This window comes from Enhydra lutris, unplaced genomic scaffold, assembly GCF_002288905.1.
Source record: "Enhydra lutris kenyoni isolate GAN:26980312 unplaced genomic scaffold, ASM228890v2 scaffoldscaffold8, whole genome shotgun sequence".
Taxonomy (NCBI): Eukaryota; Metazoa; Chordata; class Mammalia; order Carnivora; family Mustelidae; genus Enhydra; species Enhydra lutris.
Window position 1 is genome coordinate 10160183 of NW_019154092.1, and position 27861 is coordinate 10188043.

A 27861-nucleotide genomic window follows, 5' to 3' on the forward strand; every position below is an offset into this window, starting at 1 on the left:
GATCTACTCAAGTGCAAAGGAAATATACAGCAATTTTCTCATCAATTAAAAATTAATAAAGTCAGTGCTATGATTCTACAGAGAACTTTAGGGGCCCACTGAGCTGTAGAGTTCCACCTGAGAGTGTGCTGGTGCCCTCTGTCTTGTAGAAAACTTTCTACCCTATGCTTCCTTGGATTGAGTATCTGGTGGATCATCCCCCCCTTCTGTGACAGCATTCTCAATGGACAGCAGAACGAGGGGGGGACTGGGGAGCTGGACAGGAAAAAACACCCTGCATCCAGACTCCTGGTCAGAAGCTCTCTCTGCAGTGGAGGCAAAACCTAAAACCGGAAACACGTGCTGCCACTCAACAGGAGATGTGCGCTTCCCTGACCAGATGGTTCTCACACTCAGGCAGACACTTCACTGTTTGCGTCACTTACTATTACACATTCCAAAAGCTGACATTTTCCCACACAAGATGTTTATATTTGAAAAATAAATGGAAAAAAACCTAAATATTTATATCTTAGTTGATACTTGAAAATATTGAAAAAAAAAAAAAAAACAACCATTTACATGGTAGTCTGTTATTTTTATGTATGAGCTAACCCTTGAGGATCAAGCTTTAGTTGACAAATCCTCTACTGGGGATACATGCACAAAAATTCGTTTTTGTGTCTGTTTCTCACTATAGATACTTTTGGAATTTAGTTATTTTTTATTTACCTACTAAAGGATTCCCTGCTGAGTTTATGAGCTACGGGTGATGACCTGTGGGTGACTTGTTTGCCAACAATATGAATTACATTACATCTTTACTCAAGAGAAATGACAATATACACCCTTTACATGAAATGAATCTCCATGGTGGCATTAAGCAAAACTGCTTGAAACTGGAAACAATCCAAACGTCCATCATGAGGTGAACAGATATACCAGTAGTCGTATATTTATGCAATGGAATACTAGTAATAATAAAAGAACCAAACTTCCATCACATGCAGCAAATGGATATATCTAAAAAAGTTATCATGAGTGAAAAAAGCCAGACACAGAAGTGCATTTTGTATTTATAGTTCTACTTATATGAGAGTGAAAACCATCCTAACATGTTAGAAATCACCACAGGGCTTGCCTGGGTAGGAGCAGGATGACAACTGGCTGGCAAGGGGTTCAGAAAGATTTCTGCTGTGATGGAAATGTTCTGTTTTGACGGGCTTGGTTGTATGGGTAAAAACATATGTTGGAATTAATTGAATTACACACCTAAAATACATGCACTTAATGTTTATAAAATTATACCGCAGTAAAAAACCATAAAAATAATTTTGATTCCTTCAAAAAATTTAATTCTTCTCTTCAGTGTGATTTAAGGGGCCATTGCTGCTATGAACCAAGAACCCACAGCTGCACTGGGGAAAAAGTTGTTCTTGAGAAATAAGAAATTGTTTATTGAAACTTAGAAAAAGAATGAGACAAGCTAAAAAAACTACATTCATGACCAAGACAAAAACCCACTAATCTGGAAAATAAAGATGAAGAGACAGAGCAAACAGACTAACATGAGAGGAAGTTTAGGAGATACTGAAATTTAGGGGCCCCTGGATGGCTCAGTCGTTAAGAATCTGCCTTCAGCTCAGATCATGATCCCAGGGTCCTGGGATGGAGCCCATATAGGGCTCCCTCCTTGGTGGGAAGCCTGCTTTTCCCTCTCCCAATCTCCCGCCTGTGTTCCCTTTATCACTGTCTCTCTCTCTCTCTCTCTCTGTCAAATAAATAAATAAAATCTTAAAAAAAAAAAAAAAAGAGGCAGATACTGAAATTCAAGGATGCCTGGGTGGCTCAGTTGGTTAAGCATCTGACTCTTGATTTTGGCTCAGGTCATGATCTCAGAGTCGTGAGATGGGGCCCTGCATCAGTGTCCACACTGGGCATGGAGCCTGCTTAAAATTCTCCCCCCACACCTCTGCCCTTCCCTTTCCTTCCTCCCCCAATTCTAAAAAAAATTTAAAAAGAAGATACTGCATTTCATTCACACATAGCAACAACCATCTAACAACCATCTAATATATCTAATATGTGTTCTAGAAGGATGGGGACACAGAAAATGGGGAGGAAAAAATGACTTAAGACATAACAGAAGGCAGTGTCCAGAAACTAGAGGGGGGAAAAATAAAACAGTTCTCAGGTGAAAAGAACTTGCCAAGTAGAGACCAAAATGAATGAAATAAAGGGCAGATCCTCAAGAAAATTCAGAATTCCAGGAATAAATTCAATATAAATTAAAAATTCAAAAATTCAAAAATTGGCAGGGAAACAAACAAAAAAAATACCCCCTCATTTATGAAGGAATGAGATTTAGGCAACTAAAATAAGAAATGAAAAACAAATAATGTAAGAGTGCAATAGTCAGTCGCTAAACATTAGAAGAAATTTTATCATAAAAGTTTTCCAGGACCGCTAAGGTTTTCCAATAGTAATGGTCAGTCAGTTGACACACGTTCCTATCGGGAATATTAACATGGTATCCAGAGTTTGCTAACCATCTTGTAAGAGTACGGATTAAATGCTATGGTGGCAGCATAAAAGGCAAAAAGCAGGGGCGCCTGGGTGGCTCAGTTGGTTAGGCAACTGCCTTCAGCTCAGGTCATGATTCTGGAGTCCCAGGATCGAGTCCCACATCGGGCTCCCTGCTCAGCAGGGATCTGCTTCTCCCACTGACCTCTCTCCTCTCATGCTCTCTCTCTCTCAAATAATTAAATAAAATCTTTAAAAAAAAAAAAAAAAGAACAAAGGCAAAAAGCAGAAGTTCATGCTAAGCCTGTCACTGCACTGTATTGCAGATGTACCAGCCACAGTCTACCCACCACCATCAGTACTTGTTTTGTGACAAAACAAATTCCTACTTGTTAAATCAAAGTTCCTTAGATTTTGTTTTCCATGAAGCAAACACAGATGTAACTGACATTGTTGTTTTTTGGGTTTTTTTTTGGTCCAGGTATTTTCTTTTTTTTTTTTTTAATTTTATTTTTTATAAACATATAATATATTTTATCCCCAGGGGTACAGGTCTGTGAATCGCCAGGTTTACACACTTCACAGCACTCACCATAGCACATACCCTCCCCAATGTCCATAACCCCACCCCCCCTCTCCCAACCGCCCTCCCTCCATCAACCTTCAGTTTGTTTTGTGAGATTAAGAGTCACTTATGGTTTGTCTCCCTCCCAATCCCATCTTGTTTCATTTACTCTTCTCCTACCCCCTTAACCCCCATGTTGCATCTCCTCTCCCTCATATCAGGGAGATCATATGATAGTTGTCTTTCTCCGATTGACTTATTTCGCTAAGCATGATACTCTCTAGTTCCATCCATGTCGTCTCAAATGGCAAGATTTCATTTCTTTTGATGGCTGCATAGTATTCCATTGTGTATATATACCACATCTTCTTTATCCATTCGTAACTGACATAGTTTTTAACAGACGCTATGATTGTATGCTGCAGTGAATTATGAAAGAATAGCAAATACAGGCATTTGATTTTCACTTAAGACACTGGAAATAAACTAGATCAACTACTTTGCTTTTTGCATATATTAACGCCTCAAATGACTAATTCATTTATGTGGACTGCACGTTTTATCTATCCAAGATGTGATTTTTAGAGGTTTGTTATGATGTTAGACTGGATTGTAGGACTTTTGTAAATGCCCAAATTCAGTGGCATTTGTGATGAGAGTCAAGGGTCAACTGTATATAATACATAAATAGACTATTTTAAGTAGGTTATTCCAAAATAAATACTTCAGATATTAATAAAATAATAAGATGTAATACGGACTCTTTTTAAGAGATTTACTGAGCTATGACATACAATTAACTACAGACATTTAAAGAGTAAGGGATACAGTTCGATGTTGTTTTGACAAAAAATGTAGGCCTGTGAAACCATCACCATAGTCAAGACAATGAACAAAATCGGCACCACAAAAATGTTCTTATAGCCCTTTGTTCACCTCTCCTTCCTTCCTCTCCTCATCCATCCCCAGGTCACCGGGGAATCACAATCTTCCTTCCCTCACTATAGGTTAGTTATATTTTCCATAGTTCTACATAAATTGGATCTTTTTGATCTGGCTTCTTTCACAATGCATAACCACTCTGAGATCCAACCATGTTGTACAAATCAATAGTTCATTGCATTTTATTGCTGAGTAATATTCTGTTGTATGGATATGCCAGAATTTGTTCATCCATTCATCTATAGGGAAAAACTATTCCCAGTTTTGGATTATTGTACTAGAAACATCTGAGTAAGTCTTTGTATGAACATATATTATGTATGAATAGAACAGCTGGGTCTGCAGTAGGTATATGTGTAACATTTTAAGAAGCTGTCACACTATTTTCCGAAGTGGAAGGCCCGCTTTACATTCCCACCAGCAGTGCAGGAGAACGTCAGCTGCTCTGCACCCTCAGCAGCAGCTGAAATGGTCAGTCTTTTTAATTTCAGTCATTCTACAGGTTATGTGGGAATATCTCACTGTAGCTTTATTTGTATTTCCAGAATCACTAGTGCTACTGAGCACCTTTCACGAGTTTATTTGCCATCTTTTTTGGTGAAGTGTCTATTTGAATCTTTTTCCCATTTTAGAAGATGAGAAAAAAACCAAACACTGGAAAGCTCAAAATATATTCTTGAAAGAGAAAGCTGATTTGTTTTCAGAGGTAAAGGATCTATGTGCTTAAATTAAGGGAACTAAAGGTTAAATACTAGCAGGAAACAAACTGGGAATAATTTTCAATATCAAATGAAATTTTATATTATTTCTGTAAACAATTGGGGTTATATTCTGGGATTAAATGGGAAAGTTAATCAGATGATCAAACCTCTCTTTCCTAAAACCTAATACAGTGAACAAAACATAACTTAAAAATAGGAAAAAAGATTCCCAGCAACATTCACATGAGTGGTGACTGGAGAGAGAGATATTCTAGGAATAACACAAATTCTTCTATAATCCAACTGCTGCCCCATCAAAACAGCACTAATGAAGAATGTAAATGGAGGGGCACCTGGGTGGCTCAGTGGGTTAAGGCCTCTGCCTTTGGCTTAGGTCATGATATCAGGGTCCTGGGATCAAGCCCTGCATTGGGCTCTCTGCTCAGCGGGAAGCCTGCTTCCCCCTCTCTCTCTGCCTGCCCCTCTGCCTACCTGTGATCTCTGCCTGTCAAATAAATAAATAAAATCTTAAAAAAGAGAAAGAGAGAGAGAGAATGTAAATGGAGAAAATTTTTAAATAGACAACTGTCATGTCCAAAATGAGAAAAGACAACCCAAAGTGTGAGTAACCATACTTGGGTTCACTATATGAACATTCAAACAAAGGCTCTCCCCAACACCATATCAGCAAGGAGGAGAGAACCTACTATAATTCACCATTCTGCCTTTTGTTGTCTGGGAGGAAGTTAGGAGAGGGAATATGAGGACAGAAAAAGAAAAAAGAAAAAAGAGACTATATGACTTCCACCAAAGAGAGAAAAGATAGTTTAAAGTAGGAGTGCACATAGAAACCTGTGAGAAAATGTTCTGGGCTAAACCATAAATGCAGTCCCCTTTCCTGTTTGGAAATAGATATAAGCTCCATCCTCCTCCTCAGGCTTATCTGGCTGTTCCTCCTTCTGGGTCACCTGGGAGGAGAAGTGGGGATGGGGCAAGCAGGGACATGGGAGAGGGAGGGAGAAACTGGACACCTGAGGTTACATGTATGGTCAGAAGAAAGGTGCTTGATCTTCACCTTGTAATGAACAAATAGTAGAAACCCGAGGACACATGTTTCCCCTCCAGCAGATGGACCTATGACTTGATGGAATGAACACTCTCCTGAGAATTTTTTAAAATAAAAGAAAAATGTAGAGGAGACAAATCTGCCCCAGAAAAGGCCTACAATCATTGGTTTTCTGGGTATTTATCTGTTTTTATAGAGTATGCAATTATTTGTGGATTTAACTATTAAACTTGGCTTTATTTAATGCTTAATGTTTTCCTGCAAATTGAGTAAATGTGGATAGGTATGTTGAGAGCTGTAGCTGTCCAGCCATCTTAATTATGGTATATTGTTCTGAAGTTTTGCCTGATTCTCTTGAAAAAAATGACTTCTTCATTCATCCCTATCCCCAACTATCCTGCTGTAACTTACCAAGGACCCACTTGTTTTGATAATTCCTGGCAGTTCTTTTTCCTCCGGGGTTCCATCCAACTGAGCAGTATGGTTGTCACAGGTATCACCTGGCTAATGAAAGAATGAAAGTCATTTTCAACCAGGCATATCTGTCCCAACATGATTGTTTATTCAATTACACATTATATAAGACTCTACAAATGTATAGTCATATGGTGATGGAGCATAAGTTGGTCTCAAAAGCAAACACTGTTAATTACCTGCCCAAATCCACTTTTCTTAACTTATGAATATCATGATTTGCTCCAAAGATGCTATGTCTAAACTAAAAAGACTAAAGTGTGATCATGTGATGGCTCTGACCAATGAGATACAAGCAGAATCCTACTTGGTAGAGCATCCAGGAAGGCTAATGTTTTCTTGTTAAAGTGGATAGAATCCACCAGCTGATGCTGCTTCTTCTTCACAAGGACCCAGTGTCTGTGATGCCCAGATATACTTGATAAGCACTAAATATTAGCCCATAGGCCAAGTGGAGCAGAATGGAAAGATGAAAAACTTGGTAGATTCATGCTAGGAAATCAGCCACACCAGCCTCAGACTTTAAGGATAATAAATCTCTAATCATCTAAGTCATGAAGCTTACTGATTAACCCATGCCACTTTAAAACCAACTTTATAATTTTTTGTAATGATTTACAAATCAGCAAGAGCAGTCAAGTTTTTTTAATCAAGAAACTAGAAATACATTAGGTTGACTAACTCAAAAACACATAAGACTGAACCAAATATTTCATTCCTATTCACTGAATATTGTAAAAGCTCTGATTTTCATTATGTAACATAGCAAGTGTTATCTAGAGATTAGTATGATTGTGATAGATGGCATTTTAGGTCTTGTGCATATGCTCTAAGATTTTTAGCAGCATTTGTGATATAATGGCATTCCCCAAAATAAAACGCAATTATTCTATTCCATGATTGAAGCAACATTTTGCCAAATTAAACATACTGGATATTAATGAAATCATACACTGCTACATGAGACTTCAGAAACTGTTGTTTTTCATCTTGCTTTTCCATATTTTCTACCTTTCCCCCAATATGTATGCATTATAGTAAGAAAAACAGACATCTGTTTCTAAGTAGAAGCAATGCTAAAGAGGCAGTACAAGAAACCAGGTCAGGACAGAGAACTGAAAGCACACCACTTCCAATCACTCAGAATTAGAGAAAGGTGTGTACTGTTATAAGAATAGCTCCAAGTGGCACTGGAAACCAACAAGGTGTCCTAATAACAGACGAGACATTGTTAGAAATTCCTGTGAAATAAAATGTAAACAATGTATTTCATAATTGTATAGAACTTACCCTAAGAACAGCATAAATCAACATTGCTGGCAAAGAAAGGATAAATCTACAAACAGCAAACATACAACCAAGTGAGCTCAGTGTGAAAATTACAAAGGGGAGGAAGGAGTCTTAGCTCAGTGGCCACAATAATTTATCATGAAGTGTTTCCTCAATGGAGGGACCAGACAGATCTCCCAAAGGCTCCCTTTACACTGAACAGCAGGCAGTAGCTACATATGGGCCCAAGAAAACCACTCTGGCTGAAGTGAACCACCTGCCTTGGAAAGTTGTCCAGGGTTGAGACCAAAACACATCTTAGTATCAGGTAACTCTGGACCTTCATGAAAGTCACGGAAGGGAGAATAAAAGGAAACATCAGTTTTTGTCTTGGATAGTAAGAAATGAAGTCATTCAACCTCTCCCTTTGGGGTGTGTGTGTGTGTGTGTGTGTGTGTGTGTGTGTGTGCACGTGCACGCATGCATGCGTGCGTGTGCACAAGTGCACATGAGCATGGATACTCATCCATATGTAGAGTTTAACTTCCATTCATTCCCATATTTTACTGACTTACACAGTACCCAAAATCAGCCCTCTCATTTAATAAAGAGTCCTTTGGGAAAATATCTATATCATGGTAGAGAAATCACATAGCAATAACACATCCTAAGTCACTAATGGGTTGGTCTAGCTCATTAAATACATATCAATCACCAAGGACCATTAGACATTGGAGAAAATTAGTGTAATGAATAAGTTACTCATGGCAAAAAAAAATCAACATTCTAAAAAAGTACAGTGACAAACATTCTGGGAAAAAGAATTGAGGGAAGGGAAAAGGCTTAAAATAAGTTAATTTCAGAGAGATTTGAAAAGATATTACAACCATAAATCAGGACAAGCTATCATAATAAAGGGGGAAGTCATTGAAAAAGCAGTTCCTATCAATTAATAGTATGACTACTGAATTAAAAAATCAGTAGAGGCTAAATTATAGCCACTCACGGCAAAAATGACAATTAGGAATCTACAAACTGACATAGACAAAATCTACTAGTAAAGAGAACAAATAGGAAAAAAGACAAGGAAATACAACATACAATTTAAGAACTATGTGAGTTTGGGGTGCCTGGGTGGTTCAGTGGGTTAAGCCACTGCCTTCAGCTCAGGTCCTGATCTCATGGTCCTGGGATCAAGTCCCGCATCGGGCTCTCAGCTCAGCAGGGAGCCTGCTTCCCTCTCTCTCTCTCTGCCTGCCTCTCTGCCTACTTGTGATCTCTGTCAAATAAATAAAATAAAAATAATAATAATAAAAAAAAGAACTATGTGAGTTTAACACACAGGCAATGAAAGGAAGGATAGGAAAATGGAAAATAGGGCGCCTGAGTGGCTCAGTGGGTTAAAGCCTCTGCCTTTGGCTTAGGTCATGATCCCAGGGTCCTGGGATCAAGCCCCACATCAGGCTCTCTGCTCAGTGGGGAGCCTGCTTCCCCCTCTCTCTGCCTGTCTCTCTGGCTACTTGTGATCTCTGTCTGTCAAATAAATAAATAAAATCTTAAAAAAAAAGAAAATGGAAAATAAATTAACTAAAGAAATAATGGAAAGAGAATGGCCAGAACTGAAAGAAAAGGAACATTTTTCACCAACAAAAAGCTAAGTGCTGATTGCGATTTAATAAAAAGGTGTCAGGGGCACCTGGATGGTACAGTCAGTTGAGCATCCAACTCTTGATTTCTGCTCGGGTTGTGATCTCAGGGTTATGAGACTTGAGGCCTTCGTGGGGCCCCTCGCTCAACCAGGAGTCTGCTTGGGTTTCTCTTTGCCTTTGGCCCTCCCCACAACTCCCCACCAAACACATGGACATAAGCTCTCTTTCTTTCTCAAATAAATAAATCTTTTTAAAAAATAAAAATAAAAAATAAATTAAAAAAAAAGATATCATATCCTGATGACAGTTCCGGTCTCCAACACTAAAGGTAAAGGTAAAAGGCTTCCAGAAATATAAAAATGAGAGAAGGAAACAAATAAAGGAGTAAGATTTAGAGAGACATCAGATTTCTCAACATTAACACTACATGAAAAAGCAAACAGATTATTAATATTTACAAATTTCTGAAAAAATTAACATAGGGCTTAGCACTTTGATACTCCTAGTTTAGGATTTAAGCTTTTTAGATATGAAAATTTAGTATCCACAGATATTTTTTGCCAGATTTGCTCAAATGATAAAAGATGTAATCTGCTAAAAAGATGTAACATTTTGTAATATATATGATTATGCAAATTAGTATTTGTACTATTCTCTGTATTTACTCTACTATGTTAGGCCTCACCATCCTCCTAGGAGAAAGAACAGTACTCGCTTTCTCATTCCAGAAACCTGTCAGTAGTTCAGGGGTAGGGCTGGAACAAAACTTTAATGTCCTCTTCCATCTCACTGCAAGATTTCTTCACGTGTTTGGCACCACACTTGCCCCTTTATTCACCTTTAAAAGGTGGTAAGACCTTCAAGGAATTAAAATACATGGACTAGTGATAAAAGGGAAAAGAAACAAAAGAAGCCTAGACTAATCATGAGAGTCCATGGCCAGGGTGGATGTGTTGGGTGTGGCATATAAGACTTCAAGAGTAAAGCTCACTCTTCAGCGCTGCCTTGACATCTGGTAAAAGCGCAAGGACCACAAGTGGTCTAACTAGAAGCTCCCCTCCTACTCTGGTCCCTCATAAAAGGTCCCCTAGACAGACAATGTTCCTTATGTGGGGGACCAGACACAATTCCTGCTTATCCTTGAGTAACACGTTTCAGTTCCCTGTTAGCCGGTGAAATTATTCGAACAAGTGAATCACATCCTCCCTTGGGAACCATGGGGTACCTCACTCTCTTGATACTACAAAGCCTGTCTCCTACCACCCCTGGTTATTCACTCTGTTCCCAAGTGCACCCCACACGTGGCTCTGTGTCCCCATCCCCCAAGCTGTGAGAACATGTGATAATAAATTGCTGTTGATCTTGTCTGTTGCTGAGTGTCAAGATACCCCTGTAACCCTAGGGTGGGAATCCCTCCCTCATCCACAGGATGAAGAAGAGATGATCAAAATAGTATACAGAAAGCCAGGATAAAGGCTGACAGAAATCCACTATTTGAAAACACTAATATCTACTCTGTGTGTCCCTCTTCTGGCTGGTCTGGAAGAGTAAACGGAAGAGAGGAATCACAGCCTGGATCAAGAGTCCTGGTCGGAAGTAAGGTATCTAAGACTCCCTACAATGCAGGAAAAATCTAAAACCAAGGACACTTACTGCCAACATAGCAGAAAAAGTAGACTTCTAACTAAATGGAATAATCTTATGAGAAAATAATGAAATTAGAAAAAAAGAAAAAAAAAAACTAGTGACAAAATCTGCAAAATAGGATTGCTCACAGAACTTGACAAAACCCTCAGGCAACAGAAGAGCAGCCAGAAGACAAACTAGACACATCCAAACCCTTAAGCAGAATTTGGAAAGAACCAATGACTAGCTTGAATTAGGACAATCTTTTAAAGATCCAGACAGAATATCCCACATAAAATACATGTAAGATGAAAATAAACTGTATAGAAACTAAAGATCATCATCATCATTATTCATCAGATCAAGGATGGTACAAGGGTTATTCTTAGAACACCTAAAGTATCTCTCTTCCTCTGGTAGGAAAGAAAAATGTAGAGCTCAAGAGAAGGTAATATATGAGTTGTAACAAGGGAAAGTTTCTCACCATAAATTTCCTGCTGTCATGAGTCCAAGTGGAGGCAGATGTCAGTAAACTCATGCCCTTCTATGCCTCTAGTCTGGGTGCAGCACTTGAGTAAGAGGATGCAGGCCTTATGCTAAGTGGTATAGATCATGGCATGGGATTCACCTCACACACAAAACCCTTCTACTGAGATCATGTCATTGGCAGTTACGAACTCAGATTAGCACTCTGTGAATCTCTGAACTAAAATAGACAAGGTGGGCTCTACTGAAATGTGTTTACCTCCTGCACTAGACAGTGTACTTTTCCCCACTTATTGTTACACATTTAAAATGCTACCATGCTGCCCCTCATAAACTATTTATATGAAATGTCAAAGTATTTCTTATATTGAGAATTAAATCAATATTGAAGAATACATGGAGAGTAGCATAAAACTATTACGTGTTCAGCAAAAAGAACAAAATTTAGTGGATGACATCCCTGACATCTTGACTTCTGGCTGGGGCTAGAACTGCAGCCATGGTTTTGTTGTTGTAAAAGCAGACAGGCCATGTAGTTATTTGTGGATTTAACTAATTTTTCATTCCTGAGTTTCAGGGTCTCTGTTTCCTTCTTTCTTTCTTTCTTCTTTTTTCCTACACATGTTTTTGTTTTTTAAAAGAGCACACTTATCAGTTGAATGGGGATAAAAGTTTCAGATATTTTCCAAAATATTTATAAAACACTTCATTGTTGAGAAATCACTTCTGGAGTGGTGGCTATCAAACAAATAATTATAAATTATTTTTTCAGTGTTCCAAAATTCATCTGTTTCCTTCTTTCTTATAAGGCAAATAGGCATTTTGCTCAAGTTTTCCTGACTGCCTTAAAATAATTACTTTTCCCAGCTTCCTTACTCTTAAGTCCCCTTGCTTTACCTTACCAGCTGACCATTTCTGCGAGGAATGGCTGATATCCCTTCTTCATACAAGGTCACATACAAAAGAGGAGCTGGGATACAATCAAAATCATCTGGCCATTGAGAAAAATGAAAGTGCAGGTTTATTCAGGCATATTCTCTACAGGTAATTGCATATTCAAGTATGTGTTCTGCATATATGTGTACATTGATGCAGATTTATGGAGAGATCCACAGATCTGATTGCTGTGCACCAATCACTGCATGTAGTCATTCATCTGCCAATACTGAGAGCCCACTACATTCAGGGCATGATGACAGACATTGGTCTCTGGGGAGAATACTGTTAATTGTTCACCCCAAACCCAATCACCAGTCTTCCTTAAAAGAATCCTGATTTTCCACCCCTCAGGGACATTTGTGTCCAACCAAAACAAACAAAAACAAAACAAAAACAAAAACAAAACCCATCGAATTCTTAGACTCTTTTGCAGCTAAGGATGATCACATAGATTTCTGGGCAATGAAAGGCAACTGGGATTCTACAGAGTAAGATTTCTAGGCGATTAAGGTCAGAAAAGATAGAGTAAGTTGGTACATCTTCCAGGAATGGCCAGGAATATGAATATAGTGCTAGGAGTGGCCCAAAAAACGTACAAGTAAAAGGATGAAGGCTGCATATGAATGACAAAGTAGAAAGAAAAAGAAGATGGAAGCACAGAATACCTACCTTCACTTTCTTCCTAAAGAGAGAGAGAAAAAAAATCTGTATTTTTATAACTCATGATTTCTTAGGTTTTCTGTTACATGCAGTGAAATGTGTATATAGGTAATACAATCATGTTTCTTAAATAAGAGTGAATGAGGGGCTCCTGGGTAGCTCAGTCAGCTGAGCATCCGACTCTTGATTTTGGCTCAGGTCATCATCTCAGGGTCATTCGGAGCCCCATGTTGGATTCTGCAGTGGGCTTGGAGCCTGCTTAAGATTCTCTCTCTCGGGAAGCTGGAGGAGAGGTGGAAGGGTGGGGAGTTGCAGGGAGAAGCGATAATTGGGTGAGGGGCATTGAGGAGGGCACCTGATGTAATGAGCACTGGGTATTACATGCGACTATGAATCACTAAATTTTACCTATGGAACTAATTAAAAAAAAATTCCCTCTCCCTCTCCCACTAGTGTGAGCACATGCATTCTCTCTCAAATTAATTAACTGAAAACTAATTTAGGGTGCATGACTATATTTATGCAGTCAGTTATGCTGGTCCCACCTTTGACTAGTTCTTTATCAATTATGAAGTTCAAAATAAATTAGATAGACTGTTTTGCTCAATTAAATGTGTTACTGAAAGGAACATTTGATTCACATCTTCTATATATTAGAAACAAATGTATTTGGGCACTGAAATTCTGCTCATGATGAACAGTACTGTAGACTGTATTATGTAACCAGAGGCTGATTTAGGATTTGTGATTTAGTGTATAATAGTTCTACTAACACAAGGGTTAAATATTCTTTTATGGCTAGGATTCCACTAAAAATTATATTTATTGGGTATTTAATTAAGTCATAAAAATTTATTTGGGGCTATAGAAGCAGTCATTTATCTTGCTTGTCCATATTTTCTAAGTTTCCAGTAAAGATTATTTTTGTAATAATAAGGAAAAACACATTTTTTGGAAGAAACAAATATTACTGAAGAAACAGCATAGGAAAATTGGATCAAGATAGCAAAATGCACATACCACTTTCCCCTCCCTCCACAAATCTGACTCAAAGTGTCAAAGAGATACCTTTTTCAAAGAGTAGATCTAGAAACCACTAAACATTTCCATTAACAGAACAGAAATTGTTGGATGTTCCTGGAAGATAAAAAGCAAGCAAGAATGGTTTGATAAGGGCAGGGAAAAACCTCAGCCCAAAAAAAACTACAAAGAAAAATGTGTAGAAGATAAATGCTGGTCTAGAAAAAGCACATATCCAACATGAGAATAAAAAAAACAGTAAGGGGGTGCCTGGATGGCTCAGTGGGTTAAGCCTCTGCCTTCAGTTCAGGTCCTGGAATTGAGCCCCACATCGGGCTCTCTGCTCAGTGGGGAGCCTGCTTCCCCCTCTCGCTCTGCCTGCCTCTCTGCCTACTTGAGATCTCTCTCTCTCTCTCTCTGTCAAATAAATAAATAAAATCATTAAAAAAAAAAAAAAAAAGAACAGTAAGGCATCCCCAATTCAGAAGACAATGGCCAAAGTAACCTAAGAATGTTCTTCTGAACAAAGAGGCCAGGAAACAATCCCTTCCTCTAGCACTGAACAGCAGGCAGCAGCTAAATGGGATTCCAGAATAAAACACAACAAGCATTCTCTTGGTGACAAAATGAGCACCTGACTTGGGGAGGAGGAGGGATGTTGTCCTGGTGTAGTGGTCCTGGACAAAAATAAAATTGACCTTCACTGGAGCCTTCTAAAAGAATATAGATACAAGTATAAAAAGGGAAGTTAGGTTTGCCTGAAAAACAAATAAATTACAGTTCTTTAAGATTATCATTACTTTGGAATTGATACCGTATTTGTTTGTCTTAAAGTGAAATGTGACAGCTGACTGACACACTTGACCACTCACACAGGCCCAGACTGCATCCACTACAAGAGTATTGGAGAGAAAGTAAGTGTACATGATTACACAGGAAATATACAGTCTTTACCTATACTCATCAATCAATCAATCAATGACTCAACCATTTATTAATGGTCCTCCATTAATAAATAGGAATCAACACCCAAAGATCAAAATCAGCTGAACAATAGTAATGTAATGATGGCAAAAATAGAGGACCCTAAAGAAAACAGTAATTCAAGGAAATGAAGACCATCTTGGAATTTAAGGTTTAATTTAGTACCTTAGAGTACAAAAAAGAGCAGATCACTAAGGCACAGAGAAACTCAGGGGAAAGGAGAGGCTTCAGGAAATTAACAATATGACTGTTAAATTTCTTAAAATCAGGGCAACTGGGTGGCTCAATCAATTAAGCCTCTATCTTCGGCTCAGGTCATGATCCCAGGGTCCTGGGATCAAGTATCACATCGAGCTCTCTGCTGGGTAGGGAATCTCCTTCTCCTTCTCCTCCCTGCTTGTGCTCACTCTCTCTCTCATATAAATAAATGAAACCTTTAAAGAAATTTCTTAAAATTAACTAAAGGCTAAAGTATCAATACAACCATGACCAAATTATTGTCATTAAAAAAAAAAGTTGAAGAGATAGGAAAGAATGTAGAACAAGCATACATACAAATAAAGCTTAGAAAACAAGAGAACATTTAAGAGACACAGAGGTTCAATTCAAACAATGCAACAGTCATCTAACAGAACTTCCAGAAGGAGCTAAGGGAGAAAAAGAAAGGAATAAGTACTGGTTTTTAATGTTAGAAGACAATATACAGAACCAAAAAATGACTGAGTGTTCATATTGAAAGAGCTTTCATATGGAAAATCCCTAGCAGAGACAAGGACATAGGTTGTGAAAAGATAAAACTGGAAAAAAATGCAAGGTTCCAACAATAAACATAAAGCTCAAAAGGCTTCCACATTGGTATATAAAGGAATGAGGTCAGTAGAAATACCGTGCTTCTCCACAGTTAACAGTGCACAAGAGAAGACAATGGGCAAGTATCTCCAAAATTCTGGAGGTTATTCCAAGCATGGGATTCAATGCGCAAAAAATTAAGGAAAGACTAGCATAATCTAATTCTCTTTTAAGTTACTGAATTTATATCTTCACTAGGTAAGTACAGTGGATCAGATTCATATGTCTAAGATTAATGTAAACTTATCTCATGAAACTCAAGACGTTAAATCTTAATTAAGAAAGTGAAATGGAGGATCACCTGGGTGGCTCAGTGGGTTAAACCTCTGCCTTCAGCTCAGGTCATGATCTCAGGGTCCTGGGATCGAGCCCCGCATCGGGCTATCTGCTCAGCAGAGTGCCTGCTTCCTCCTCTCTCTCTCTCCCTGCCTCTCTGCCTACTTGTGATCTCTGCCAAATAAATAAATAAAACCTTAAAAAAAAAAAAGTGAAATGGAAACTTTAGGTGACTGTTCTATTATTGTACATAAATGAGGACAAAGAAAGAAATAAAGAGTAGGAATGGATGGAGCACAGGGGGACAGAGAAACACATAAATACACACACACACAGAAGGAAGGAGGAAGTGAAGGAGGACAGAAGCAAATAAAGAGACAGAAAGGGACAGACAGGTACTTTGGGCAAAAGAAGGAGGGAGAGAGAAATTGGTATTTATGCTGTCACATTCAGATAGGAAACTTAAAAAGTTTAGGTATGTTTCTAAGAAACTTCCAGGTCCACTTACAGAAACAGATGCTGAATTTTTTAGGAAGAAAATCTGTGAAGATGTTTATCAGGCCTGATATATAGTACATATACCATATTTTTTTAATTAAATTCAATTAGCCAACACATAATATATCATTAATTTCAGATGTAGAATTAAGTAGTTCATCAGTTGCATATCACATCACGACCCTCCTTAAAGCCCATCACCCAGCTGCCCCATACCCCTGTCCACGTCCCCTCCACCAACCCTCAGTTTGTTTCCTTCAATTAAGAGAGTCTCATGGCTTTTCTACCTCTCTGATGACTTCTCATTCAGTTTTCCCACCCTTCCCCTATGATCTTCTACACTGTATTTTATATTCCACATACAAGTGAAAGCATAAAATAAATGTCTTTTTCTGACTGACTTATTTTGCTCAGCATAATACCCTCCAGTTCCATCCACATTGATGTAAATGGTAAGTATTCATCCTGTCTGATGGCTGAGTAATATTCCATTGTACATACATACCACATCTTCTTTATCCATTCATCTGTCAATGGACATCTAGGCTCTCTACACAGTTTAGCTATTGTGGACAATGCTTCTATAAACATTGGGTTATAGGTGCCCCATTGGATCACTACATTTGTATTTTTGGGGTAAATACCGAGTAGTGCAATTGCTGGGTCATAGGGTAGCTCTATTTTCAACTTTTTGAGGAACATCCACACTGTTTTCCAGAGTGGCTGCACCAGCTAGCATTCCCACCGACAGTGTAGAAGGGTTCTCCTTCCTCCACATCCTCACCAACATTTGTTTCCTGACTTATTAATTTTAGCTATTCTGACTGGTGTGAGGTGGTATTCACTGTGGTTTTGATTTGTATTTCCCTGATGCCGAGTGATGTGGAACATTTTTTCATGTCTGTTGGCCATTTGGATATCTTCTTTGGAGAAACATGTGTCCAGGTCTTCTGCCCATTTCTTGATTGGATTATTTGTTTTTGGGTATTGAGTTTGGTAAGTTCTTTATAGATCTTGGATACTAGCCCTTTATCTGATATGTCATTTGCAAATATCTTCTCCCATCCCATAAGTTAGTTGCCTTTTAGTTTTGTCAGCTGTTTACTTGTGAAGAAGTTTAATCTTAATGAAGTCCCAATCGTTCATTTTTGCTTTTGTTTCCCTTGCCTTTGGAGATGTGTCTAGCAAGAAGTTGCTGTGGCTGAGGTCACAGAGGTAGTTGCCTGTGTTCTCCTCTAGGATTTTGATGGATTTTGATGGATTCCTGTCTCATATTTAGGTCTTTCATCGATTTTATCTTTGTGTATGGTGTAAGAAAATGGTCCAGTTTCATTATTCCACATGTGGCTCTTCAATTTTCCCAACACCATTTGTTGAAGAGACTGTCTTTTTTCCTTTGGACATTCATTCATGCTTTGTCAAAGATTAGTTGACCATACAGTTGAGGGTCCATTTCTGGGTTCTCTATTCTGTTACATAGATCTACATGTCTGTTTTTGTGCCAGTACCATACTAGCTTGATGATTACAGGCTTGCAATATAGCTTGAAGACCAGCATTTGTCACAGGTTTTCTATTGCTTCCTGTTCCAGTTTTGGTAGTTTATATGATTCTAGGAATATATCCATTTCTTCCAGAGAGAAAGAAAGAGAGAGAGAGAGAAAAAACAAGAAGGCAGAAGATCAAGGAGAAGCAGGCTCCCCACTGAGCAGAGAGTTGGACACAGGGCCTAATCCTAGAACCCTGGGATCATGGGTTAAGTGGCTCAGACAAAGGCAACCACTTAAACTGACTGAGCCACCCAGGCAGCCTCCAATATTCTTCTGATGTCCATTAGAATGACAAATCGTTCTCCACTTCCTCATTTTCAATCTGCAGGTGTCTTTGGGTCTAAAATGAATCTCTTGTAGACAGGACATTGATGGCTCTTACTTTTTTCATCCAATCTGAAATCCTTTCAAAGGTTTTCATTGGAGCATTTAGCCCATTTATATTCAGAGTAACTATTGAAAGATATGGATTTAATGCCATTGTATTATCTGTAAAGTCCCTGTTTCCACAGACTGTCTGGTTCTTTTGGTCTATGTTACTTTTGCACTCTCTCTTTGCTTAGAGGACCCCCTTTAATATTGCTTGCAGGGCTGGTTTAGTGGTCACAAATTCTTTCAGTTCTTGGCTTTTGTTCTTTAGTTTTTTGTTTTAATTAATTAATTAATTAATTATTTGACACAGAAAGAGAGAGCATGTGCATAAGTGGGGGAGTAGCAGGCAGAGGAGGAGGGAGAGGCAGACTCCCCACTGAGGAGGGAGCCCAATGCAGGGCTCAATCCCAGAACTCTGGGATCATGACCTTAGCCAAAGGTAGAGGCTTAGCTGACTGAGCCATCCAGGAGCCCCTTTTTAGTTTCTGTTTGTCCTAGGAGCTCTTTATCTCTCCTTCCATTCTGAATGACAGCCTTGCTGGATAAAGTATTCTTGGTTGCATTTTTTTTTTTTAAATTTAGTACCCTGAATGTATCATGCGAGCCCTTTCTGGCCTGCCTGGTCCCTGTGGATAGGTCTGCTGCCAGTCTAATGTTCCTACCCTTATACATTAAGGACCTCTTATCTCAAGCTGCTTTCAGGATTTTCTCTTTATCTCTGAAATTTGCAGGCTTCACTATTAAATGTCACGGTGTTGACTATATTGATTCTGAGGGGGGATTCTCTGTGCTTCCTGGACTTGAGCCTGTTTCCTTCCCCAGATTAGGGAAGGTCTCAGTCATGATTTGCTCAAAGATATCTTCTGTACCCCCACCTTCTTCTTCTTCTGCAACAATAATTCTAATATTGTTTTGGTTTATGGTATCACTAATTTCTCCCTTCATGGTCCATTAGTTTTTTTTCTTCCTTTTCCTCAGCTTCCTTGTTTTCCACCATTTTGTCTTCTATGTCACTGACTTTCTCTTCTGCCTCAGTTCCCCTAGCTGTTAAAACATTCATTTTAGACTACATCTTAGTTAAAGCATTTTTAATTTCGGTGTGACTAGATTTCATTTCTGCACTAGGAGATTCTCTAGTGTCTTTTATGCTTTTTTCAAGCCTAGCTAGTAACTTTATCATCGTTATTCTGAATTCTGGTTCTGACATTTTCTTATATCTGTACCGACTAGATTTGGGGCAGAGAATATTACCTTTGGTTCTTCCTTTTGTTGTGAATTCCACCTTCTGTTGTTTTGTCCAGAGAAAAATAGATGAACAAGAGAGCAAAATAAAAAATATCAACCACGATCCCAGTAAAATATACACTAGACAAATCTGAAGAGGTCAGCAAGCAAACAAGAAGAGGAAAAGGGGGGCAGAGAATATAATCTTACAGATAGACAGAAAAGAGTAATCCACTTGATCCTGGGTGTATTTTGGTCTATTTGTTAGAAGACACTAAATCCCAAAATTGAAAGAAAGAAAAACTTCTACATATAAGAAAATAAAACTGAATACAGTAAAATGAAGCCCAAAATGAAGAACATATTTATAAAATGTAAATGTAAAAATTAAAATTAAAAAAAAAAACCTTAAAAACAAAGAGTTGATAAAATGGTAAAAAGGAAAAAAAAACAGAAAATTTTAAAATGAAATACAAAAGTTTCATGAGAAATTCTATATACTATATAAATTCTATATACTATTTTCCCTTATCGCAGGAGTTTTTTAGTTCTGTGTGATCCATAAACTTGGTATTTGCCCGATGCTCCTGCTGGACTTCTGAGAGAGGATTCTGAGATTCTGAGAATCTGTTGCATGGATTCTCAGGTGTCTTTGCCTGGGCGGAATTGTACCACCCTTGCCAGGCAGCCGGCCTCAGTGTAAGCTATTTCAGGTTGTTCTCTATGGCTTTTGTTCCCTGAAGGCTTTTCACACCGCTTTAGAGGATGAACAAAAAAGTAAAAATGGCAGTGTCCTGATCTGCTGAACAACCAGTGTCCCCACTCTTCAGTGCACCCTCAGGGAAAAGCAGTTAATCCCTTCTGTGTGTGCTAAACTCTGCAGACTCCTGCAATGCACACCCACACAAATCCTCCTGGGAGGGGGGTCTCATCATGGTCCCCTGGCTCACTGGGCCCCTACTTGGGGAGTGGTTGCCTGATCCTGCGACAACCCCTGCTGTTTCTCTTGGTGGGGGGGGGTGGAGCGCAGAGTGGGAGGAGAAGCAACATGTTGGAGTGGTTATCGCTTATTGGGCCTCTGCTTAGAGAGCAGTTGCAGGACTGTGCCGTGGTTCCTGGTTTGTGGCAACACCTAGCTGAGAGCCCATTCCAGGCTCACTGAATATAGCTGGCTTCATGGCTCCATAGTTTGGGAACTCTGCCACACTCAGGCACCCCCACTCTGTCTATGACCCTGGGGATCTGGAGACCACACTGTCCAACCTAAGATTCTGCCCTGCTTTACCACATGAGCACTTTCCAGGCAGGGATGTTCCTCACTGGAGAAGACTTCTAAAAGTTCTGATTTTGAACTCTGCAGCTTTATCAGTTTCCAGTAGCTGGCTTATAGAGGCTCCTATCCCACCATGGTTTATCTTATGATATATCCCCTCAGATTCATGTCTCTGCACCTCCTACCTTGCAAAAAATGTTCGCTTTTCTATTTGTAGGATTTCAGCAATTCTCTTCTTATATCTCAGGTTGAATTCAGAGGGTTTCAGAATGATTTGATAGGTATCTGGCTGAATTCCTGGGACCAGAAGAAACGAGGGTCCCCTACTCTTTTGCCATCTTCCCTAGAAAGCCCTACCATATTTTCTTAAAGGCTAGCTTTATGTGGGTTTTTACATTTTTGTTGAAGAACAATCTGAATTCTGAACTTGCATATACAATGCCAGGCTTTCACTGACTTCCAGATGCTACCCTTCTCGGTATAGAGCAAGACCTCTACTCCCTTCACCTACAACCACTCTCCCTGCCGCACACCCATTCTCTGTTCACTCTGGAATGGGGCCTCAGCAAAAAGAGTAGAAGGGAGAAGAGGAAGATGTGGAAGAGAGAGAGTGCCAGGGCCATTCCCCTTGCCCACCATAAGTGTGGCCATCTCTCTGCCTTTGCTAGAGTTAAACCCAGTTTCCTAAACCCGCATATTATGGAAAAGTAAGACACCCTTCATTTATTTTTACACTTAAAGCCCCAGTGAGTAAGTGCCCACTTTATATTTTCCTTGAGGGTCTAGGTAAAAGAGGGAAGAACACTGTTTCTATGTGACAAGAAGTCCAAAGCTTTAGAAAACATAAAGAAGCACTGTATGCATCTTCTTGAGTACCTGCAGGATTCAGAGAAGCTGCAGATACTCTCCTATTTTGCAATTTGTTAGGTTAGAGGAAAAAATCTTAGTCTGAAGTAACTAGAAACAGAAATGGGAAAGGAAGCATACAGACCAAGTTCTTAGGAATCTCTTGAAACGATCTGGGGGATAAACGTAAAATGACCCAGGGAATTTACACCAGCAGGGTTAAACCTTTTCTTTGATAAGTATCTTGGCCAAGACTCCCATAGCTAAAGCCCTTACTTCAAGTTGTAGGTGTTACTTTTACTCAAATACAGATATAGAAATCTTGCCTTCCACAAAGATACAGGTTTCAACTAGGATGAAAACTGAAACAGCACAGAACTAAAAGTGCGCTGCCTCAGGTATATCATTTTGTACTGTGAAAAGTTCTAGAACTGTACTGCTCAATACATTAGCTCTAAGCCATATGTGGCAATTTAGATTTAAATCAATTAAGATTAAATAAAATTAAAATTTCAGTTCCTTATTCACACTAGCTACATATTGGACACACACTAGCTGTCCTTTTGGAAAGCACAGAAATCATTTCCATCACTAGAAAGCTCTAAAGGACAGTGCTATTCTAGGGCATTATCAGCAAAACCACAAAGACCAACTTGGAAATATGAGCTATTCTGACAACTACCCAGGTTGAATCATGTATCTAAGAGAAGATATGACTTTTAGATAACCTAAAGTAACTCAATTTGGAGGCTGCCTTCAAGCAAGCCTGCTACCCAATATTCTTGAAGTTTTAATTTATGTCTTATTGATAACAAATTAAATAGTAAGAAACAGATCAGAGTGATTAACTAACTTGTCCCAGGCAACTATCTGTACTATAGCAGAATATCAAGTTTCTTTTTTTTTTCTATATATCCCCAAAACGCCAAGAATTCTATCTGCATAGAACCTAATGTAGGATATAGGATCTTGCACACTGAATGTATCCAGTAATACTGGCTGCATCACTGATGCAATTATTAATTTCAATGATGCAATGAATGAAGGAATAAATGAGTAGAGCTAAGTAGTAAAATAGAGCAATAGGAGAACATGACTAAGAGCCTCAGAAATAAGATTGTAGCCACAGAATTGCTAAGGGTGAGCTGGAATTTCAACCAGCCCTTTTTCAGAAAACATGTGATGCTTTCCTTATGTTTCTGAATCATTCTCTTGCCCACTTAATTAATGCTGTATCTTTCACTTTTTACCACTTGCTTAGAATACTTTGGACCTACTTCCCTGGGAGTCCTTTGTCTGTTCACAGAATTTCCACCCAGTGCTAGATTCATTAAGTAAAGTCTCTGTGAATCCTAGGCACGAAGATTTGTTCCATTACCAAATAAGTTATTCTCAACTCAACAAAGAAGGGAATAAATTTAGTGTTGAGGGAGACTGCTATAGGGGGGATAAGGAATGACCGCTTAAGTTTCAAATTTGTAAAATTTTGCAATCTGCTGTCTGCTTTAGTTTTCTCTAAAAGAGACAGGATGACCAACTTTTTCCAAGATCTTCTTCATGTTCTCCCTCTCACCCTTAATCAAGCCAAAATTCTGAGCCGTGTTCATTACTTACAGGAGATTCGCTGACTCCAAAGATGTCTCTGACATCCCGAACAGACTGCTTGTTCTTTTTTCTCATGGTTTGAGTGTAAGTATTATATCTCTTTTTCACAGCAGCTGCTTGGGTTCGAGTCAGTGTAGAGAGCAAGGCTTTGCCATCCTCCTCTTCATTACCTGAGATCAGGGTTGATAAACCCACGTCTTGCAACCACTCAGCTTCAAGTTCTCCTTCTGAAAAATAACATTACCAAGAAAAGGTTAGAACAGTCTGCATTAGATTAGACAACATGTCTATCTACAGGCCTGTTAATATCAGTGTATTAGGAAGTGTCAATAAACACTATATAAAGGCCATCTTGGACCCTGAGGGCATGTTAAGTGAAATAAATCAGACAAAGACAAATACTGTATGATCTCACTTCTATGTGAAATCTTAAAAGAAAACAAAAACAAACAAACAAAAAACAAACAAAAACCTCACAAGCTCATAGATACAGAGAACCAACTAGTAGTTGTCAGAGGTAGGAGGTAGGAGGTAGGTGAAATAGGTGAAGGGAGCAAAGGTATAAGCTTTCTGTTATAAAATATGTCATGGGGATGTACTGTACGGCATGGTGATAATAATAATTAATAATACTATACTGTAATATTAGAATGTTGCTAAGAGAGTAGATCTTAAACAGTGTCATCACAAGAAAAAAATCTAACTATGGTGATAGATGTAAACTAGACTTGTTGTGGTGATCACTTTGCAATGTATACAAATACCATATCATTATGTTGTATACCTGAAACTAGTATGTCATATGTCAGTTATATCTCAATTTAAAAAAAAGAAACCATCCTTTTTTCCAGAGTAATTATGGGAAAGGCCTATAGGAATGAATTAAAAATCTGTATATTTTTAAAGCATTTATTTATTTGAGAAACAGCAATGCACGTGTGTGCAAGTGGGAGGAGGGGCAGATGGAGGAGACAGAGAGAGAGAAGCAGGCTCCACTTGCACTCAGAGCCTGACACAGGGCTTGATGCCATGACCTTGAGTTCACTACCTGAGCCAAAATCAAGAGTCAGACACTTAACTGACTGAGCTACGCAGCGCCCCATACAATATTTTTTAAATAAGTCAATTTTTTGAGTATTTTCTAGGAGAGTAAGGTTAATTGGCCATTTAGTAAGGTAATTTTCTTTACCAGAGTGTTAAATATAAGCCATATTTGGACTTCCAATCTCAAACAATGATAAAATATGAATATTTAAACTAACTGTAATGGAAAAAGAGTGGCTTAGTGGTACAGGAAAGGGTTTTTTAATCACTCAAATTCTGCTTTAAATCCCAATGCAACCATTTACTAGGTGAATGGCTTTGGAAGATTTTTAGATATCTCTAGGTTTCTGTCCTGTTAGCAAAATTGAGGTAATAATAAGATGTATCAGGTGACTCTAAGGATTGTTTTATCAATTTATTCATGAGAGATGGCAAAGACTTTGGAACAGAGGATGAATTCAATAGATATTCATTCTCTTGCTTTTCTCCAAAAGTCTGAACATTAAGTAATCTTTCCTTTTTTTCAGAAGGAAACTAAAAAACCTGAAATTCATAACGAGGGTTAGATGCTATTGTAAATTAGATATGCAGAAATAATTTTAAAAATTCAGAATAACAACATCATGTAACAGAAAATTCACTACAAAAACATTCCTGGAAATATACTAAACAGGCATTACCTGAATGAGGTTTATTTAAAGTGCAGATTAGACTGATTTATAAATAGCCTGTCAAGTCATCAATCTAAGACTCTTGGGACTCTGCTTACATTATTTCGTCACTGGTGTATGAACAAAGCCTCCTAAATGTACTTTACAGGTTCAATTTCTTAGCTAGGAAATCTTTTCTTTGCTATCTTGTTTCTATTACTCATTTCCTTTATAAGCTATCCCTTTAACAGAAAATGCAAAGGTAAACATAAGCTTACTAGCCTTAATCTAAAATAATAAACCTTTTAAATTAGTGAGCTCTGACTTTGAAATCTTCCTTTACTTAAGCCATAGATAAGATTTTCATTTTTAAGAAAAAAATTACAAAAACATTTAATATTAAAGTTTTAAAATCTGGAATTTTTCCTCCCTCCACCTCTGTAAACAGTAATCAAAGAGTAGAAGGAAGGAGTAATAGGTGTTAACATATACTAGGGGTGAGGATGGTCTAAATCCTTTCACTCAGACTACAGAAATCTGTAGAATATATATTCTCCATAGGAAAGAAATATCTCAGAGTAGAGATAAGTGTTATTCCTGTAGCATTGCTAAATTATGGAAACTGATACCCTGTGTTCATCACTCCAGTTGCCAAATACATAACTTCCACATAGAACACTCCTTTGAATTTCAGCTCCATATATCCAACTACCTACTCATCCAACTATCTACTTGACTCCATCAATCATATATCAAACTCAACATGTTCAAACCTGAACACAAACCTTCATTCCCAACTCTAGGCCTTTTTTAGTATTCTACATTTCAGTAAATGAAACCCACCATTCAACTATCCAGTTTGGCAAAGAAACTTAGGAAACATTATTGACATCTCCATCCTTTACATATCAAAACCAATATATCACCAAGACTTTTTGATATTAATTCCTCATTATTTCTCAAAAATTTTCCATTTTATTTATCTCTTCTGCTCTGACCCTGGTCCAAGCTACTATCATGTCTCACCTGAACTGCTGCAGAGCGTCCCTTCTGTTTCTCCCATTCTGGACTCCCCTTCTAATCCATTCTCCATACTATAACTAAATTAGACCTGGGTACCTGGGTGGCTCAGTGGGTTAAACCTCTGCCTTTGGCTCAGGTCATGATCTCAGGATCCTGGGATGGAGCGCTCCATCAGGTTCTCTGCTCAGCAGGGAGACTGCTTCCTCCTCCCCCTCTGCCTGCCTCTCTGCCTACTTGTGATCTCTCTTGCTCTGTCAAATAAATAAATAAAACCTTTTTAAAAAAATTAAAAAAAAATTAGGCCTTTCCAAATACAAATATAAGCCCTTTTCTAAAATAATGCCACAGTTCTTCCTTGCTCTTGGGGTTAAGCATAAAACCCTTACATGGCCCACAAGACCCAAAGCCACTGACTTTCCTTTCCAAGTTTGTACCATGCTCTCTTCATTCTCCCCCCTCTAGCAGTGCTGGCTTACATTTGGTTCCTCAGAAGTTCCATGCTATATTTTGTTACGATGCCTTTGGACATGCCAATCCTTCTATTTGGTCCCCTAATTACTGGTCATTGAAACTTTCGGATCTCAGTTTATTCATTTCTTCCTCAATGAAGTCTTTTTTTTTTTTTTTTCCTGAACCCTTCAGTCAAGGTTAGGTCCTACTTTTACCCATCCGAATCCTGCTGTTTGTGTTTTTTTCTTCAAATATTTTTTTCCCCAACATACATCTAATTATATCATTTCATTAGTTATTTTCTTTCCTCCGAGATTATAAACTCCATTAGAGCAGGAAACATTTCTGTCTTTGTTTATAACTCTGACACCAACATACAATGCCTACACAGATTAGGTACAAATATTTGTGAATTAATTCTCAGTCGAAATATATAATTATTCTAAGTCAGAAAATGAATGAAAAACATCAACTTTTGGAAATGAGTGTAGTTATCATACATATCATTCTGTAATGAAAATCCACTAGATCTGTAGCTTTGTTAGAGAAAGATATCAAAAAAAGGAATAAAATCTTTCAGTAAAGGTAGAGTAGCATGTATAGAAATAACAGTTCTGTGTAAAACAATTATGAACTCTGAACTAAGTACATAAAATAACTATTTAAGGGAATGTAGAAGCATCAAGTACAAGCAGGAACTGAAAAATAATTAAATTTTGACACAAAATGTACTGTGAGATTTACATCTACACAACTTTTCAACTGAGGTCATTTTCCAATCACTACACTATACAGAGTAAGTAGGACACAAACAGAAAACCATAGTCTTACTAATTTCAAGAGTCACAGGATGGAGTACAGGATCATTAGGATATCTGGAAAGGGAGGGGCATATTCCTGTTAGGAGGGAGCCTCACCAGAGAGAGCTCCAAAATCTGTGCATAAACTCTCATCAAATCCTTGACTAAACTAAACTAAAAAGGTGTATGTGAAACTCCAGGCATCCTACTGAAAAATAGCAGCCAAAAGGCTAAAATAAATGAGCCAGGCTGCATAGTGCAGAAAAGATGGTATATAACCAAGTGAACTGCAGAACTGAAATTAACTCCCTTTAGAGAAAGATAGTGGGATACAGTCTCTAAAACATACCATAATGTTATAATATTAAATTATCAAAGAGTCCCAAAAAAATGGACTAATTTGGCATGAGAAAAGATCATCATTAGAAAGTATCTCTGACGACTCTGATGCTGGAAGGACTTTAAGGGAAAGATTCTCATGAGTGAACAGAGAATTTCAGCAAAGAAATGAAAAATATA

At 38.3% G+C, this 27861-nt stretch overlaps 1 protein-coding gene across 1 annotated transcript in view; it reads right to left on the reverse strand.

Moving 5' to 3' along the window:
* The window catches only part of LOC111142560 (Rho GTPase activating protein 28), a 224181-nt gene that overhangs the window by 75677 nt on the left and 120643 nt on the right, over positions 1–27861 (reverse strand). The window contains exons 3-4 of the mRNA XM_022495829.1: positions 23385–23602; positions 6188–6280 (exon numbers count right to left, since the gene is read on the reverse strand). Of these exons, the coding sequence (XP_022351537.1) occupies positions 6188–6280; positions 23385–23602 (311 nt within the window). The remainder of the gene's footprint in view (positions 1–6187; positions 6281–23384; positions 23603–27861) is intronic.